At 44.6% G+C, this 17841-nt stretch overlaps 1 protein-coding gene across 4 annotated transcripts; it reads right to left on the bottom strand.

Annotated features, from left to right (window-relative positions):
- Positions 1-1540: 1540 nt before the first annotated feature.
- On the bottom strand, positions 1541-13306 carry Ndufaf1 (NADH:ubiquinone oxidoreductase complex assembly factor 1). 4 transcript variants are annotated; one of them, XM_057781328.1, is made up of 6 exons: positions 13102-13291; positions 10739-10793; positions 8387-9033; positions 3932-4117; positions 2387-2461; positions 1541-1756 (listed from the first exon to the last, which is right to left on the bottom strand). In XM_057781328.1, the coding sequence occupies exons 2-6, from the start codon at positions 10776-10778 to the stop codon at positions 1607-1609; spliced, it is 1098 nt and encodes a 365-aa protein (XP_057637311.1). In that variant the 5' UTR covers positions 10779-10793; positions 13102-13291; the 3' UTR covers positions 1541-1606. The 4 variants fall into 4 exon arrangements, with proteins under 4 accessions (XP_057637311.1, XP_057637315.1, XP_057637312.1 ...); XM_057781332.1 differs by lacking the exon at positions 10739-10793 and having other exon boundaries at positions 13269-13306; XM_057781329.1 differs by lacking the exon at positions 10739-10793.
- Between the last annotated feature and the right edge of the window lie 4535 nt (positions 13307-17841).

Genomic DNA, 17841 nt, shown 5'->3' with positions numbered 1-17841 from the left:
AGACAGGGTTACACAGAGAAACCAAAAAAAAAAAAAAGTTATTTAATATGCATGGGTGTTTTGACTGCATGTATATCTGTGTACCATGTTTGTGACTAGTGCCTGTGGAGGTCAGAAGAGGACTTCAGTTCCCCTAGAACTCCAGTTACAGATGCTTGTGGGTGCTGGGAACAGCCTGGGTACTCTGTTGGAGCATCTCTGAGGCTCACGTTTTTAAATGAACAAGACCCTTTAGCACCCACAGTCTATCTCTCCTGTTGGCAAGTTATGTAAGAAGCCCCTGAAAGTAAGTTCATGTCTTTGGAAGCAAGCTCTCTACTGAGCTATCCCATTTTCCAGTGACTTCCATGGCATTTTATCTTCAAATTATTTAGCAGACTCCTTCCCTCAAAGTTCAGTTTGGAAACAGGAGGGCAGAGTGATATAAGATCAACCAAAACTGCCCCAGAGATGCCTCCTTTGAAAGCTGCCTCCTTATAGGACATGCTCGTTCAGGAACTTTCTGGAAAATGCATTCCTTTCACTGTGCTTCCACAGCTAAACCCAGCCCTGGTTTCATGCTGGGTTCCTCTTACCTGCTCTTTCTTAGCAACAGCATTTAACCTTAAGGAATATGTACAACATGCATTGCCATTAAACAAATGCTCAGCCAGCTGGTGGTGGTGGCGCACGCCCTCTTAGCTTAGCATTTAGGGGGCAAAGGCAGGTGGATCTCTGTGAGTTCAAGGCAGTCTGGTCTACAGAGTGAGTTCTAGGACAGCCAGGGCTACATAGAGAAACTCTGTCTCAAAAAAACAACAAAACAAAGCAAAACAAAGGGGGAAAAGTACTTATTTTTGGGACAAGAACATAGCTCATGTTTGCCTAACATACATGAGGCCCTGGGTTCAATTTCAGTTCCCAGTGCAAGTGTTAAAGCTCTTAAGGGAAAGGTGACCTGGTAGTTGGAAGCCAAGGAATACCTACAGCTAGGAAAGAAAGGTAACCCAAAGGAAGTGTTTCAGCTCTACTCCAGTGGGGTGGGTTCCAGTAAAGTGTTACAGCCGTTGCTCCAGGAAAGGTTTCCCCAATGGGAGTGTAATGACTGCTTTAGCAGGGGACAGCCAGGCCCAGCGAGGGTGAGGCTGTTAGAGCTCTGCTCCACTCCGCTCTGGAGAAAGAAAGTCATTACTACAAACCTCACTGAAGTTTATTGGGAGGGAGGAATCCAGGAGGGTGTCCGCCTCTGCCAGGGTAGAAAAAAGCCAGCCCCAAACTGAATAGGCACAGGGCTTATCTAGGGTTTCTTAAGGGTAGAACTTCCCAAGGTGATGTGGGTTGGTAGGGTCTCAATTCCTGAGTTTGGGACAAACTCAGATTAGTTGGATTTTGTATTCAGGGATTGTTTTCATGCTCAGCGGTTGGCTGAACTTCAGTTCCTGAGTTGGTTATGGGCAGGGTGTGTTTCCTTGGCTTTGGTCTCAAGGCCAGGGTGTTCTTTCACTGGCCCTTCTTACCCTACGCCGAGCACAGCAGAAAAAGGTTGCGGGGAGGTGGGAGACAGAAAAGCTTTATTTTTGTATTTTGTGACCACTACTCAATTTTACTCAAGTCTGCCCCCAGTTCTCTATTTGAAAAGTCCTGGGCTAATAGCTGGAGAATTCTCATAAGCAAATTCTTCTGTATGGGCTGGATCAGTAAACACACCAATAAAATCTATTTCCAGAAAGAACGGTCCATCCACCTTATCTGCCAGGGTGAATCCTATAGAAGAGATCTAAATGGAAAAAAAGAGAAATGGATTAGAATCTCATGCACTGAGGCAGCCATGTTCTTCTTCGAGGGAACCCTGTAATAGACCACACTATCGGCCCTCAGCACATTATACTCTTTGTTTGCTATACTAGAGAAGTACAATACAAGACTGCTTTCATTTTTTTCTAGATAGGGTTGCATGTAGCTTGCGCTGAACTCCTGATCCTCCTGCCTTCAGCTCTCAAGGGCTGGGATGCGCAGGATGTCCCAGCACACTTGAGCGACTGCTCCTCCCGACCCACATTTCACTTCCTGTCTTCTCCCCTTTGAGTCATCCACTTAGTCAGCCAGTACAGCATGGACTCTTAACAGAGTCTCCTTAAAGTTCTTCTGAGCTCTTCTTATTATACAGCTAAAGTAAAACGAAGCCTGCTGAAAAGACCACGCTAACACCTCCCAGAGGTCCAAGGTAGTGTCTGTTCTAACAGAGGCAGCTCCACAGGATGGAGTTCTCAGGCAGTGTCTGTCCCAACAGAGAAGCCTGAATAGGAATTTTATTCTTTCCTCTGCCACCCATGCCAAAAAGACTGAGTTGGACCGACAGCCACTGTATTTCACTAAAGAAGACATTGTTCTCAGTGGAGAACATTACCTTGTCAAGGACAAGTGGGCCCTGGACATCTCGTATCCTTCCTTGATTTGAGAAGAAGAATTTGGAGAAAGGAATCTGAGAAAAGAGACAAATTACTTCAGAGCTGAAGCATGGCTATTTGAGAAATAGTCCTCCCCAGTCTGCTAAACGCATGAGAAACAGCACAAGTAAGTAGGTAAGTTCATAAGTTTAAAAAGACAGGTATAGGAAATGGTTGGCTCTTTAGATTAAAACTACAGTTTCCTGAGGGGTTTTGTTTTTGTAGTGATAGAGATTGAGCCTGGGGTCTTAGGAAGCATTTTACTACTTTACCTTAGACCAAAGACACACACACACACACACACACACACACACACACACACACACACACACGACAGCTAACAGTCCAGCCAGCACAGCATGCCTGTGAACCCCAGCTGCTTAGAAGACACACACACACACACACACACACATGGCAGCCAACAGTCCAGCCAGCACAGCATGCCTGTGAACCCCAGCTGCTTAGAAGAGGGAAGGAAAAGATGACAGATGCCAGCCCTGCTTGAGCTCCTGCCCTCACTGCTTTTGATGATGAACAGTGACATGGAAGTGTGACTGAAATAAACCCTTTCTTCCCCAGATTGCTTTGAGTCATGGTGTTTCATCACAACAATGGTAACCCAAACTAAGACACATACATACATAAATTTATTTTTCTATCTATCTATCTATCTATCTATCTATCTATCTATCTATCTATCTATCTATCTATCTAATCTATCTATCTATCTATCTATCTATCTATCTATCTATCTATCTATCTATCTATCTATCTATCTAATTTTAGTTAGGGGGTCTTTATGTAGTCCTAGCTGTCCTGGAACTCACTACATAGGCCAGGCTGGCCTCAAACTCATAGACGTCACCTGCCTCTGCCTCCAAGTGCTGGGATTAAAGGTGTGCGTCACCACCGCCCAGCCTGGCTCATTTTTATTAATGATAAAACAAAACAAAACAAAAAATCCATTTGTCCTTTAAATCTCTCCCCAGGTCCTCTTACTTCTACTCATTCTGCCTCTATTTTATATAAGAATGATTAGTATGGCCGGGCGGTGGTGGCGCACGCCTTTAATCCCAGCACTTGGGAGGCAGAGGCAGGCGGATCTCTGTGAGTTCGAGACCAGCCTGGTCTACAAGAGCTAGTTCCAGGACAGGCTCCAAAACCACAGAGAAACTCTGTCTCGAAAAATAAAAATAAAAAAATAAATAAATAAATAAAAAAAAGAATGATTAGTATGGGCTGAAGATATGACTCAGTGGTTAAGAGCACCAGCTGCTCTTCCAGAGGACCCCAGGTTCAATTCTCAGCACCCACATGGCACTTCAAACTTGTCTGTAACTCCAGTTTCAGAGGATCAGACACCCTCACACAAACGTACAAGCAGACAAAACACTAATGCTAAAATTAAAATAAATAAAAAATTTAAAAAAATGATTGGCATGACACAATGTAGCCATATTTTCAATAGACCCCCCTTTTCCTAACAGTGAAGAATTGAAATTTACCTTGACTTCCTGCCAGTAGGGCCCCCCACGGGTGAACATGAAGTAACTGTACATTTGACTTTTTCTCTGGATAAAGTCTGTGTCTTGCTTGATATTCACCATCCAAGGCCGGCCATCCCCACGGACTCGGAGATACAAAGTATTGAACTGGGACCAATCATAAGACAGCCTCCTCTCGAAAGAACCCTGAAGTACAGAAAGTTAAGTTCCTTTAGCACGAGCCATCACCAAGTCAGCAGCACTGTTTATTATTGGGGTGCATATATGGACACCAGCGGACAACATCTGCTAGCCTTTCCTTTCTCCGTGTGGGTTCCAGAGACTGAACTTGGGTCTTCAGGCGCAGCAGCAGCTGAGCCATCTTGCCAACACCATAGGGCATTCTATGTATATTCTCTACCACAAGGAGTCAAATAAACCAATATTTTTTTTTTTCGAGACAGGGTTTCTCTGTGGCTTTGGAGCCTGTCCTGGAACTAGCTCTGTAGACCAGGCTGGTCTCGAACTCACAGAGATCCGCCTGCCTCTGCCTCCCGAGTGCTGGGATTAAAGGCGTGCACCACCATCGCCCGGCAGCATAAACCAATATTTTAGTACCAAATACAGACATGAAAAAAATACTGACGGTGGCTGGAGAGATGGCTCAGAGGAATAGAGCACTGGCTGCTCTTCCAGAGGTCCTGAGTTCAATTCCCAGCAACCACATGGTGGCTCACAACCATCTGTAATAAGTTCTGGTGTCCTCTTCTGTACTGCAGGATACATGAAAGAAGAAACCTATATACATAATAAATAAAAATCTAAAAAAAAGAAAAAAATACTGACATGTTTCTAAGGCAATGTTCAAGGCATGATTAAACTAGGACAATGCTTCCAGGTGACAGACAGTCATTTGTACTTGCTGAATGGAAATTAATGTACTTTTCCTCCCTGGTTCTAAGGAACAATGGTTTCTAAGTGGCCCATTTTATGACAACTGTCTTACCCCACCCAAAATCAAGCTCAAGCTCGGGAGGCAGAGGCAGGCGAATCTCTGAGTTCAAGTCCAGCCTGGTCTACAAGAGCTAGTTCCAGGACAGGCTCCAAAACCACAGAGAAAACCAAAAAAATAAAATAAAATAAAACTAGGTGTGGCCGCATCCACCAGCACTCACTGGGCGAGGCAGACCCGAGGGCTCACTGGCCAGACAGTCTAGACAAAAAAACCAGTGAGCTCCAGGTTCAGGGGAGACCCAAGGGCTCGCTGGCCAGTCAGTCTAGACAAAAAAAAAAAAAAAAAACCAGTGAGCTCCAGGTTCAGGGGAGACCTTATCTCAAAAAACAAGGCAGACAGTGCTACAGGAAGACACTCCACATTCTCTCCCCCCACACACACAATAATAATAGCTAGCATCTATTCAAGCGATTTACATGCATAATTTTCTTTAATCCTCTTCACAGCCCTACAATATAGATATTAGCAGGATGTCTTACTCATTCACAGACAACTGAGTACTCAGGGAATCACTTCAAGCACCACTTAGCCCCAAATCTGTGTTTACCTGCCTCGTTGTCACTCTCTTCAAAAGTAGGACTTTAGGTCTAGGTGTGGTGGCACCTGCCTGTAATCCTACACTACGGATGCTGAGGCAAGAGATTCCTGAGACTGAGGCCACCAGGGCAGCTCCAGAGTAAGACTCTGTCTCTACACAGGGCAGAAAAGGAATTAAGTGTGCATTTCTATAGGCATTTAATTACTTTACAGCACTCTCAAGGACAACTGGGTATCAAGGTGTGGATGCTCAGACAGGAACTAATTCTCACTCGCTCTGACTAGCTGTAACTCTGCGTGGATCACCACCGCCCAAAGCCTCAGCTCCTCACAGTAACACTGGGATGATCTCATTTCCCAGGACTGTTTTAAGGGCTAAGTGGAGATGTCCACACAGTGCTTAGCACCAGCACTGGACAACACTAACAAACACATCAGTGAGCCCAGTGCTTAGAGTGCCGAGCTGGGAAACATAATGTGAGTTTAAGGCTAGCCTGAGCTACATAGGGGAATTCTATCTTAAAAACAAACAAAAAAGCCGGGCGGTGGTGGCGCACGCCTTTAATCCCAGCACTTGGGAGGCAGAGGCAGGTGGATCTCTGTGAGTTCGAGGCCAGCCTGGTCTATAAGAGCTAGTTCCAGCCGGGCGGTGGTGGCGCACGCCTTTAATCCCAGCACTCGGGAGGCAGAGGCAGGCGGATCTCTGTGAGTTCGAGACCAGCCTGGTCTACAAGAGCTAGTTCCAGGACAGGCTCCAAAGCCACAGAGAAACCCTGTCTCGAAAAACCAAAAAAAAAAAAAAAAAAAAGAGCTAGTTCCAGGACAGGCTCCAAAACCACAGAGAAACCCTGTCTCGAAAAAAGCAAAAAAAAAAAAAAACAAAAAACATCATCTACTAGTTTCATTATTTCATAGGGTGGGGAGGGTCTTTGGCCATAGAATTATTTTCTACTCTGACTGACCAAAACTACATGCAGTTTTGGGGGGATGGAAGAAACAAATTTGTCACTGGTTACATCTAAAAGAACACATCGCTTTCTTTTCCCACTATTTTACAGAGAGTCTAATACTATTCCTGCATTTGCTCTTCTTTCTAATGCATAGCATCCAAACATCCATAGCCGATGGCTCAAGTTAAAGCACAGGCCAAGTAGCCCTGAAACAAGACAGTATATATCCACAGTAGTCAGAGGCTGACAGGAACGGAAACCTAAGGCTTAAAAGAAACTGTGTGTTTAAATACTGTGTTCTCAGCAAGCACATTCAATCTCAGGACTTGGGAGGCAGAGGCAGGTGGACCTCTGTTTGTTTGAGACCAGCTTGATCTACAAAGTGAGTTCCAGAATAGCCAGAGCTGTTGCACAGAGAGACCCTGTCTCAAAAAAACAAAAATTTATAAAAAACTAAAACAAACAAGCATTGCTCTGTTTGCTGTTGTTTTGTAACATGGAGTACTGACTGGGTAGAGGGCCTGGCACAGGCTGGCAAGCACTCTGCTAGCCCTGCTTTGACTTGGCAGTTCTCTGAGACAGGGCCTCTTATAGCCTACAAATCACTGCACAACTCCAATACTTCTGGCTCCTCCCAAATGCAGTAAGAACGCACTACTACACCCAAGGGTTTTTTTATTTTGTTTTGTTTTTTTGAAACAGGGTTTCTCTGTAGCCCTCGTTGTCCTAGAACTCACTTTGTAAGCCAGGCTGGCCTCAAACTCACAGAGATCCACCTGCCTCTGCCTCCCGAGTTCTGGAATTAAAGGCATGCACCACCACTGCCCAGCTTTACACCCAAGATTTTTATTTTGAGATATGGTCTCACTCATTTTCCTGGCTGGCCCTGAACTTACTCTGCTTAGGAGGTGGAACCGGGAGATCACTTAAGCCCAGGAATTCAAGACTAATTTGGGCAACACAACTACAAAAATTTTTTTGTTATTGTTGTTGTTTGTTTTTGATTTTGGAAATAGGGTTTCTCTGTGTAGCTTTGGAACCTGTCCTGGAACTCTCTCTGTAGACCAGGCTGGCCTTGAACTCACAGAGATCCACCTGCCTCTGCCCCCCCCCACCCCCAGTGCTAGGATTAAAGGTGTGTGCCACCACCGCCCAGCATACTATAGAAATTCTAAAACTGCATTATATATTTACTGGGGTTGGATTAGTAAGTAAGCAGATGGTGAGAGGATGAAGATTTCTCACTGCTAGGGAAGTCACAAGTAAGAGATGAAAGGCTAGAATGGACCACATGGTGCTAGAGTCAGGGACACTAGTATGTGTCTGCATTTAGCATAACACAGACACAGTGAAATAACAAGTTACATATTAAACATTTACATGTAGTCGTTTGTTACGTGTAGGAGCATGATGCCACATGCAGCTTCTTATATGTGTGCTGGAGATCCAAACTCAGGTCCTCAAGCTTGCATGGCAGGCACTACACTGACTGAGCCATCTCCCCAGCCTCCAGCATAGTAATGTCAAATATTAAGACCTGTACCAGACACAGCGGCACACCCCTTAGTCCTATAATTTAGGTCTAGGCAGGAGTATCAGGAGCTCAAGGTCATCCTCAGGTACACAATTAGCTCAAGGCCAGCCTGAACTGCAGGAGACCCTGTCTCAAAACCAAAAACAAAGGCCACAAGATGCCCCTACTGCATCCAAGCTGGATATGTAAATCTCCCCAGACACCTTTCAAAGTCTATTTTCTCAGGATTCCTAAGATACACAGCAATCTTCTCAGACTCAAAACCGTGCCCAGAAACAAGGATTGCCCCATTTTACACTCAGGCCAAGTAGTTATTTATCCCTATATAGAGGCAAGATGCAGAATATAACAAAACATATGTGTTCATTTACAGAAAAGCAAGCTGTTATAGTTCATGCTACAACCAAACACTAGAAAACTGACTTCCAGGTCTTGCCTACCCTTCGAACCCTGGATATCATGGCACAGTAGCCACTCTGGCTGCTGTCTCCATCCTGAGGGGCCTCAGAGCTCAGAGTTCCAAAGAGCAGAGCACTCTGGTTGTTCTTGGCCATCTTCAAGAATATCTCACTCCTGCCTCCGATTGTCTTATCAGAAGTCACCATCCACTTCTCCAAATCTTCTTTCTCACGAAACTGCCAGACAACCCGGGCTTGCTCCATTAGGACCTCTTGTAGTGGGCGGCCTTCGGGGCCTATCCAGTGAGCCGCAATTTCATTCTTCAGGCGCCTGAGGTGTTCCACTGCTTCCTCTCTGATCGCTTTATCAAAACTGAGCTCGGATGCCTTGTCAGGGGAAGTGATATCCACAGCAACGTCTTTGTGGTGGTCCTCTTGTAAAACCTCTTCAGACTTCTGCTGGGAGACTCTGTCAGCAGAAGCCACTGGTTTCTGAAGATGACTGGAAGAATAGTCTACGGAGAGAATACCCATAAATGGATGCAAGGCAGCCCTTGGCTTCAGGAAGTTTCTATGAATATAAGTACCAGCCAGTAATTTGTGAATGGAAGCCATTGTAAGGCAAAAATAAAAATGTAAAAATTTCCGTAGGCTGAGAAAATGAGCTTCAGCGACTGGCTCAATTCCACCTGTAACAAAAGACACACTGGTCACCAGCAGAACTACACATGAATGGATCAGAAGCTCGGACTCAACAGAGACCATGTATTGTGTAACTCATAGGCTCCCCTCCCCCAGTTCATTCAGCAGTAGCTTTTAGAAGCAGAATACTATCCTATGCATTGCAAAAAAAAAAAAAAAAAAGTGACACTATAGTTCAGTATGGAGACACATGCCTGAAACCTTAGCACTTGGGAGATAAAGGCAGGACGATCAGGAGTTTAAAGTCGATCTCAGCTGCAGGGTGAGTTCAGGGACAGTTGGCTACATGAGACCCCATCGCTACACAAACAACAACCAACATGAGTGAAAGCAAAGCCCCGGCTTCACAGCTGATGATCAACCCCAAATAACTCAAGCCTGTGCCACAAGCTGCCTCAAGAGGTCGTGCCAACTTTAAGGCAGCTTTTTCTTGGGGGTTTAATTTATTATTATTTTTTTTCTTCTGGAGTTTTAAAGAAGCAATAGGTCCTAAAAAGTAAAATACTCAAGTAATTCAGTCTAGAGCCTGGGTCAAACGATTTGGACCTGAGCGCTTCATCTGTAAAAAGAGGGCCTGCGGTGAGCACTGCAGAATCAGAGAGCTGGAGAGGAACTGGGTGCTGCTTACCCACAGGCTGTGAATACTGGAGCATTTAGGCTTCACACTCTAAACCAATGAAGCGGTTTGCCCTCTCAGAAACCAGGTGATCTTCTGAGTCCTCTTTTTCCTCAGGAATTAAGCCCTACCTGAGAGTTTCTTCTGAGGACGAGATGGAACGGCAGCCACAAAGAGGCTCTCTGACTCAGTACACTTTATGAGATTCCCAAGATCTTCGTGTCTAACAGATTTGAGGCCAAGGCCTGCCCTCGTGTTATTATTTGAGCACCTCAAAAGTATACGTAAGCAGGGTGGTGAAGTGCTGTAATCAAGCATTGGTCATATAGAAGCAATAGGATCAGGAAGTCATCTTTGGCTACATAACAAGTTCAAGCCCAATCCAGGCAATATAAGGCCCTGTTTTGAAGAACCAAAAAATCAAGAAAGAAAAAGAAAGATGGTAGACCTAAATAATACCACTACATTTAAACTTCATTGTTAATACTTAGAGATTTTCTGACATTTATCATCTCATTTAATCCACGTAAGACTCACGTGAGACAAGGGCTGGTAAGATGACTCAGTGGACAAAGATGCTTGTTGGGTAAGCCAGGCAACTTGAGTTAAATTCCCAGAACCGACATAAAAGTGGAAGGAGAGAACTAGCGCCACAAAACTGTTCTTTGTCCTCCACACTACGTCACAGCACGTGTGCCCAGAAACATCCATTATGCATACATGCATAACATAAATAATACTTATGTATGTATTGGATTTTTTTTTTTTTGCAACAAGGTTTCTCAATGTAGCCTTGGCTGTCCTGGAACTCACTCTGTAGTCTAGGCTAGTCTCGAACTCAGAAATTCACCTGCCTCTGCCTCCTGAGTGCTGGGATTAAAGGCATTTCCACCACCAATGGCTCATAATTTTTTTGTTGTTGTTGATATTTTTTTAAAATATTTATTTATTTATTTATTATATATACAATGTTCTGTCTGTGTGGTTGCTCTTGTCTGTCTGGTTGCTCTTGTCTGTCTGGTTGCTCTTCCAGAGGATCCAGGTTCAATTCCCAGCACCCACATGGCAGCTCTCACCTGTCTGTAACTCCAGTTCCAGGGCTTCTGACACCCTCATACATGTAGGCAAACCCTAATAAACATTAAAAAAAAAAAAGATTAAGAGGGATTGGGTGGCTGGTAAGATGACTTACCAGGAAAAGTGCTGGCCCTGCACACCTGACAACCTAAGCTGGATCCTGGAATCCACAGAAAGGTGGAAGGAGAGAACTTATTCCATAAAATTACCCAACAACCCCCACACAGTAATAATAATAATCATAATAAATTTTAAGTCCTCAACAATCTCACCCACCTGTTAGTGACTGACTCTGAATCAAATGGCACCCACAGCCAAGCATAGCAGAATGTGCCCATAATCTGGCATTTGGAAAGCCTGGGCAGGAGTACCATAGGGTGAAGGTTAGCATGAGCTACATGAGTTTCAGGACAGCTTGGGCTACACAAGAGGCTGTAGGTCAGCCTGAACTGGAGTGGAACCTTTTCCCACCCTGGTCACTTCAACTACAACAGAGACCTAGTCATGTTTCCAGCATGGCCTCCTTCCTCACTCTATACGTCAGGCGGGTCCTCTCTCTCAGATTACCGTGCACTTCACATTGCCACAGCTTCTAGAGAGGCACAGAGCACAAGTCTGGTTATTTCTTCTTTTCTTTTCTTTATTCATATATGTATGTATAGGAGTGCTGTCTTTATGCACACCAGAAGAAAGAATCTGATCCCATTACAGATGGCTGTGAGCCACTATTTGGTTGCTGGGAATTGAACTCAGGACCTCTGGAAAAGCATTGCTCTTAACCGCTGAGCCATCTCTCCAGCCCCCTCCTTCTTTAAAGAGATAGCGCAGCGATGGAGTATATGCTGAGTACACACAAAGCCCTGGATTTAATCCCCAACACCAAATAATTAATAGATGATAGGCAGGTTCCTTCGGAGGCTCCACCTTCTGCACAAAATGTACTGGGCACCGCTCGATCAGGTCTCATTTGCCATCACTTCAATTTCATCTTTCGTCATATCTCATGCCCCATTCTGTGTTGCTATCAGACAGAATACTTGTGATCCAACCAACACCTCTTGGGCTACAGGCCTTAGTTAATTGCTGTCCACGTTCTCAGCTGATTCTGCCTGGAAAACGTATCCCTTGAGACTTAGTTTAACCATGTTACTATGGGGAAAAATAATGGTCCCTGACTACCCAGTTCCACCAAGAACAAAGTCCCTCTGAGTCACTCCCAATGAATCCTGGGTTTAGAATTTTCTGGCTAGTTTACTCACCAGGTCATTGGTCAGTCTCCTCCAACTCAGACTAGAACTATCTTAAGGGTTGAATATTCGATGTTGTCCCTCCAAGTCCCAGTATGACAATCAGCATTCTTGAGACTTTTAAAGATTTGCTGAACAAAGAGCTCCACATTTCTGTATCTCTGTCATAATGTGAGGGCTCAGAACCTTGCCGCTTTTACCACACCTATCTAATTCCCCCTAGCAAGGGGCTTCTTAAATTGTAAAGTGCCTTTGAGTCACCTGGAAATTTTGATTAAAATGAGTTTCTAATAGAGTAGATAAACGCCTTGAATTTCTAATTCTCCTTCCTCAACCTCCCACACGTTAGGATTACAGGAGTTTGTTACTGTGCCCAGCCAAAGACATTCTGTATTTCTTTTTCTGTTTTTGGTAAGAGTCTCAAGTGACCCATGCTGGTCTCGAACTCCTGATCCTTTTACCTCTATCTCCCGGATGAAGCCTTGTTAACACAAGGAGAACACCTTTTAGATATCAAAGTCCTGGTCAGATTTGGGTGCAACCTATAAAACCCAGCACTTGGGAAATAGAGACACGAAGACCAAGAGTTTAAGGTCATCTTCTGATGCACAGAAGCTTCAAGGCCAGGTTGAACATTATGTGGCACCTTTTCCAAAAAAAAAAATAAATAAATAACAATTTTAAGGCAAAACTTTTGAGAGGGAAAAGGGCTTAAGGTAGTAAACAGGTAAAATGGTGCGATTATGAGTAACAATTATTTAATCCTGTTTTCCAAACATTCAGATGTCTTATTATTTTCTAATTATACTACAAATTCGTGTTTTGTTTGATAATTTCTTGTAATAAACAGAGTCAAACCCAGTAATCGGACAACAGCGGTCCGAAGCTAACGGTATCCACACTGCTCAGAGTAGTATCACTGTACTACTACAGATAGCAACGATTGTAAATCTAGGGCTTACAGTGTGTCAGAAGCTATTCCGCGGATGTTTTCATTGCCTTTCCGCAATAATCTTGAGACGGATACTACTAGTATTATTCCAATTACAAAGACAAAAGGAAAGGAGAGCCCACGATTAAATTACTCGAGGTCAGACACTGGAGACAACACTCACTATGCAGAGCAGGCGTTCCGATCTGGCGCGGAGCTGACCACGCCCCCAGCCTCCGGAAACCGGGTGCCGCGGTGGGAGGAAGCCCCTCACTCCTCACCCCTCACCTGCCAGGCTTCTCTAGGCTTCCCAGACCCTGACGTTCCCAGAGGTGAGAAGAGTCAGCTCACCTTCTCAGACCCCGCACGGGCTTCCGCTCAGTCCGTCTATTTTGCCCACCGGGTTTCCATGCTTCCGGTGGAGGTCCAGCTACTTTTCCGGTCCCGCTTCAAGCTAGGTGTTTAGACTAGGGTTTCAGATGGCCCCGGGGAGGATCCTAAAGGTTGACGATCTGGGGCTTTTAGCTCACAAAATCTTCCCGTGTGTTCGGTTCCTGAATTTTCCTGTCATTTGTGAGCGAACTTTTCGCTCTCCTTCTTGTATCCCGCCCTCATATGCAACTGTCTTTCAAATAGGATATAGGCATTGCTAACACCTCGTTACTTCTCGATGCCTGGCCCCTCTCATGCCTCCTCTTCCCTGCAGTCCCTTGAGAATTGTTCACTGTGTGAATTCAGAAAGCCTCTTCTACTGAAACTGCCTTTGGAAACCCACGGAACTAGACAATCAGTTCCTGGAGTTCCTCAATCGTGTCCCATGTAGTTCACACACCAGAGGTGTATTGCATGCGTTGTGTACACTTCTGTAAAAGTGTTATCCAACTTGGGGGTCACAACCTGTGTCCCAAGTCAGCACCAGCCACCCGTCCTCAATAAGGCGATTAAAATGAAAAGGAAGCCAGCATTGGTGGCGCACACCTTTAATTCCAGCACTCTGGAGGCAGAGGAAGCGGATCTCTGAATTCGAGGCCATTCAGGTCTAAATAGTGAGTTACAGGCCAGCCTGGGTTTCATAGACCTTGTCTCAAGAACAAACAAACACACACAAAAAACTAAAGTGGAAAATGAGATTTATTCAGTATAGCCACACTGAGGAAAGGAACAGAGGTGCAGCAAACCTCCCAAGTCAGTCCTCAAGGTCCCGAAATGGAATCAAAGTTTGAATAAAGGATGAAAGAAATACGTATCTAAGCAGCCCAATCTAGGTGTGGTCCTGCTCAGCACTGACTCATCATTATTGGGCTCCAGTCTCATCCTGTAAGGTGGTCTGACAAGGAGCTGGGTAATAGTCTCAGGTCATGAGGAATTGAGCCAGGCTGTATCTAGTAATAACATCTAGCCATAAAGAATGACTTAGCCCCAGCCTGACCGTTCAGCTCCACCTTCAGAAACAGTATGTCCAGATAGGGAAAGCAACCCAGCCTGCTCCTAGTCAAACCTCAAAAAAATAACAGGAACTTCCTGGTAGTTACCCAGGTTTGTGTGTACCTGTGCCACAGACTGTCTAAGTATGCTCAACCACCATCCCATGGAAAGATTGAGGACCCTTGTTGTCCCAATAAAACAGTTTTATCCTGTTGAAATTGAGTCTGCCTGTCTCTCCATCTCATTTTTTTCCATGTAAAAACTGTATAAAATCTGTTTCCCAGAGACAAGTTCCCCATTTGGCTATTGGTGTTTCTTCTCTCCACATGAGATTCCCAGGGAAACTCCCATTTTTTGAGGTACATTGTTCAAACCGTGTGATAGATGGAGAGACACAAAACATCTCTTTAGAATATCTATTTTTACTAGGCTGGGTTTTACACACATATAAGTGCAACATGTGTGTTTGGTACCCTCAGAGGCCTGAAGGTATCAGATCCAATGGAACTGTAATTACTTAAGATTATAGACCACCAGGCTGGGGCCGGGCAGTGGTGGCGCACGCCTTTAATCCCAGCACTCGGGAGGCAGAGGCAGGCGGATCTCTGTGAGTTTGAGACCAGCCTGGTCTACAAGAGCTAGTTCCAGGACAGGCTCCAAAACCACAGAGAAACCCTGTCTCGAAAAACCAAAAAAAAAAAAAAAAAAAAAAAAAAAAAAAAAAGATTATAGACCACCAGGCTGGGTAACAGTAGCACACATCTTTAATCCCAGTACTCAGGAAGCAGAGACAGATAGATCTCAGTGAGTTCAAGGTCAGCCTGGTCTACAGAGCGAGTTTCAGGACAGCCAGGACTGTTACACAGGGAAACCCTGTCTTGAACTCCTTCCAAAAAGATTGCAGACCACCATGTGAGTGGTGAGAATCAAATCCGGAAAAATGTTCTTAACCACTGACCCATCTAGATTTTCTAGTCCCTGTCCCAAGGAAATGTCATGCCCAGAGCAGCACTTGCCAGAAATGCTGACCACAGCAAAATCCAGACGTGTCACTTATATCAACAAAGAAACATTGATCATTTGTCTTCTTTAGATCCTTAGATCTGTAACCCTCACCAGCATATGTGAATGAGATAAGATATACACAGTCCACACTCAAGAAGAAGCTGTTTACTCGGGAGGCAGAGGCAGGCGGATCTCTGTGAGTTCGAGACCAGCCTGGTCTACAAGAGCTAGTTCCAGGACAGGCTTCAAAACCACAGAGAAACCCTGTCTCGAAAAACCAAAAAAAAAAAAAAAAAAAAAAAAAAAAAGCTGTTTGTTGAGAGATTAGAAAGCGTGCACACATGTATTGAACTCAGGACGGGATAGAGAGAGGAGCAAGGGTAAGGAGTGTTCACCTGAGTCTGGTTGAAGCTTCTCTTCCCCAGCGATTGTCCAGGAATATCAGTAGAAACCTTGCTTACAGTCAAAGAAATGTCCTAAATGTCTTATGTAACTCCAGTGTTCTGGTTTTACCTCATCAAATTATAGGCCCATTCAAGGTGCCTCCACAGCCACCCTTTAACTTTGCCTACCAAAGAAAGGGGTCAGATTTCATAGCAACACTTTCAGTAAGAGCTTGAAAGCCAATAAAACACTACACATGCCCAAACCTAAGACATTTAATTGAGAATCTGCTACAGGAGTTGGCACCCAAGCAGGGATATAGCTTTTATTTTAACAGTGTCTTAATATATAGCCCTGGCTGGCCTTGAACTCACAGAGATCCACCTGCCTCTGCCTCTTAAGTGAACTTGGATATGTCTTATTCACTTCTGAGTACCTTTCTTTCTCTTAACCCTTGAACTTAAAAATCTATATTAAAATATTTTTAATAAAACGCCACTGGGCTAGACCTGAAATTTCTTTTTCATTCTGAAGTCAAAGATCTGGTTTAACTTGATTTGAGGTCCTGTAGCAGTGTGACAGTGTGGAGCGGTGTCTCTGTTCCTGTCACCACTAACATAATCCACAAGCCTTTTAAAAAAATTTATGCCGGTTGTGGTGGCGCACGCCGGTAGGATTTGCTGAAGGAGGCAGAGGCAGGAGGATCACGAGTTCGAGGCCAGCCTGGGCTACACATTTTTTGGCCGGGCGGTGGTGGCGCACGCCTTTAATCCCAGTACTTGGGAGGCAGAGGCAGGCGGATCTCTGTGAGTTCGAGACCAGCCTGGTCTACAGAGCTAGTTCCAGGACAGGCTCCAAAACCACAGAGAAACCCTGTCTCGAAAAACCAAAAAAAAAAAAAAAAAAAAAAAAAAAAAAAAAAAAAAAATTTATATTTAAAAAGCTTCCTCATAGCAAGAAACCTGCTGCCCTCTAAAATGCCAGCTTTGCTGTTAATGATGATAACGGACTCTTCAGGGCTGGGGATGTAACCCAGTTGACAGATGCTTGCCTAGCGTGCATGAAGCTGTGCATTGACTCCCCTAGGACTTGTGGTGCTCTCTTGCCTTCTCAACACTTGGAAGGCGAATACAGGAGGTTGCCTCTGAATTCAAGGCCAGCATGGGATACACAGTGTGCCGTGTCACATAAAATACAAACAAAAACAGTAAATGTTAAAGGAACTGGGCCTGGGAAAGCAACCACCCCCCAAAAAAAACAAATAAACAAAAAACATGCTTGGGACTAGAATTAGTGTTTGAGATGTTATTCATTTGGTAAATATTTGCCTAGCATGCATGACGTCATGAGTTCAATCTTTTCCACTGTGTAACTCTGACCTTGTGCACATCTGTAAATGTACCACTTGGGACATGGCAGTAGGAAAGTCAGTAGTGCAAAACAAGTCTCAGCTATGTAATGAGTTTGAAACCTCTCGGTTACATAAGATCCTTCATGTCTTAAAAGAAAATATGAAGTTGCTTGGGAACAGCTATTGGGACGCCTAAGGCAGAAGGATCACATGTCTGCCTGTGTTACTGAGTGAGTTGAAGCTCAGTTGAGCAATCCTAGCAAAACCTTCTCTCTCAAACTAAAAGGGAGGGCTGGGATTAACTCAGCGGCCAGTGCACTTGCCTAGCATGTGGAAGGCCCCAGACTATATATATAAACTTTATGGGGTACAGAAGGGCAGTCATCATTACTTGATGGTGCAATGGAGAAGTTTTAAAGTTATGGCATTTTAACAAGCTGAGTGTCCCCGTAAACACCTGTAATGCCAGTTCTTTTTTTTTTTTTTTTTTTTTTTTTTTTTTGGTTTTTTGAGACAGGGTTTCTCTGTGGTTTTGGAGCCTGTCCTGGAACTAGCTCTTGTAGACCAGGTTGGTCTCGAACTCACAGAAATCCACCTGCCTCTGCCTCCCAAGTGCTGGGATTAAAGGTGTGCACCACCACTGCCCGTAAAATGTGTAGCCCAGGCTGGTCTCGAACTCGTGATCCTCCTGCCTCTGCCTCCTTCAGCAAATCCTACCGGCGTGCGCCACCACAACCAGCACAGCGAGTGTTCTTAAAC

Source organism: Chionomys nivalis, chromosome 9 (genome assembly GCF_950005125.1).
Source record: "Chionomys nivalis chromosome 9, mChiNiv1.1, whole genome shotgun sequence".
NCBI lineage: Eukaryota > Metazoa > Chordata > Mammalia > Rodentia > Cricetidae > Chionomys > Chionomys nivalis.
The sequence above is the reverse complement of the archived record's forward strand: the minus strand, read 5'-3'. Positions and strand labels throughout refer to the sequence as shown.

Coding starts and splice junctions, on each gene's coding strand:
- Ndufaf1 (XM_057781328.1), bottom strand. CDS start 10,778: ATGAGGGTGTCAGAAGCCCTGGAACTGGAGTTACAGACAG. Junction 4,118..8,386: donor TGATATCCAGGGTTCGAAGG/GTAGGCAAGACC, acceptor TCTGTACTTCAG/GGTTCTTTCGAGAGGAGGCT. Junction 2,462..3,931: donor CCTACTGGCAGGAAGTCAAG/GTAAATTTCAAT, acceptor CTCTTTTCTCAG/ATTCCTTTCTCCAAATTCTT.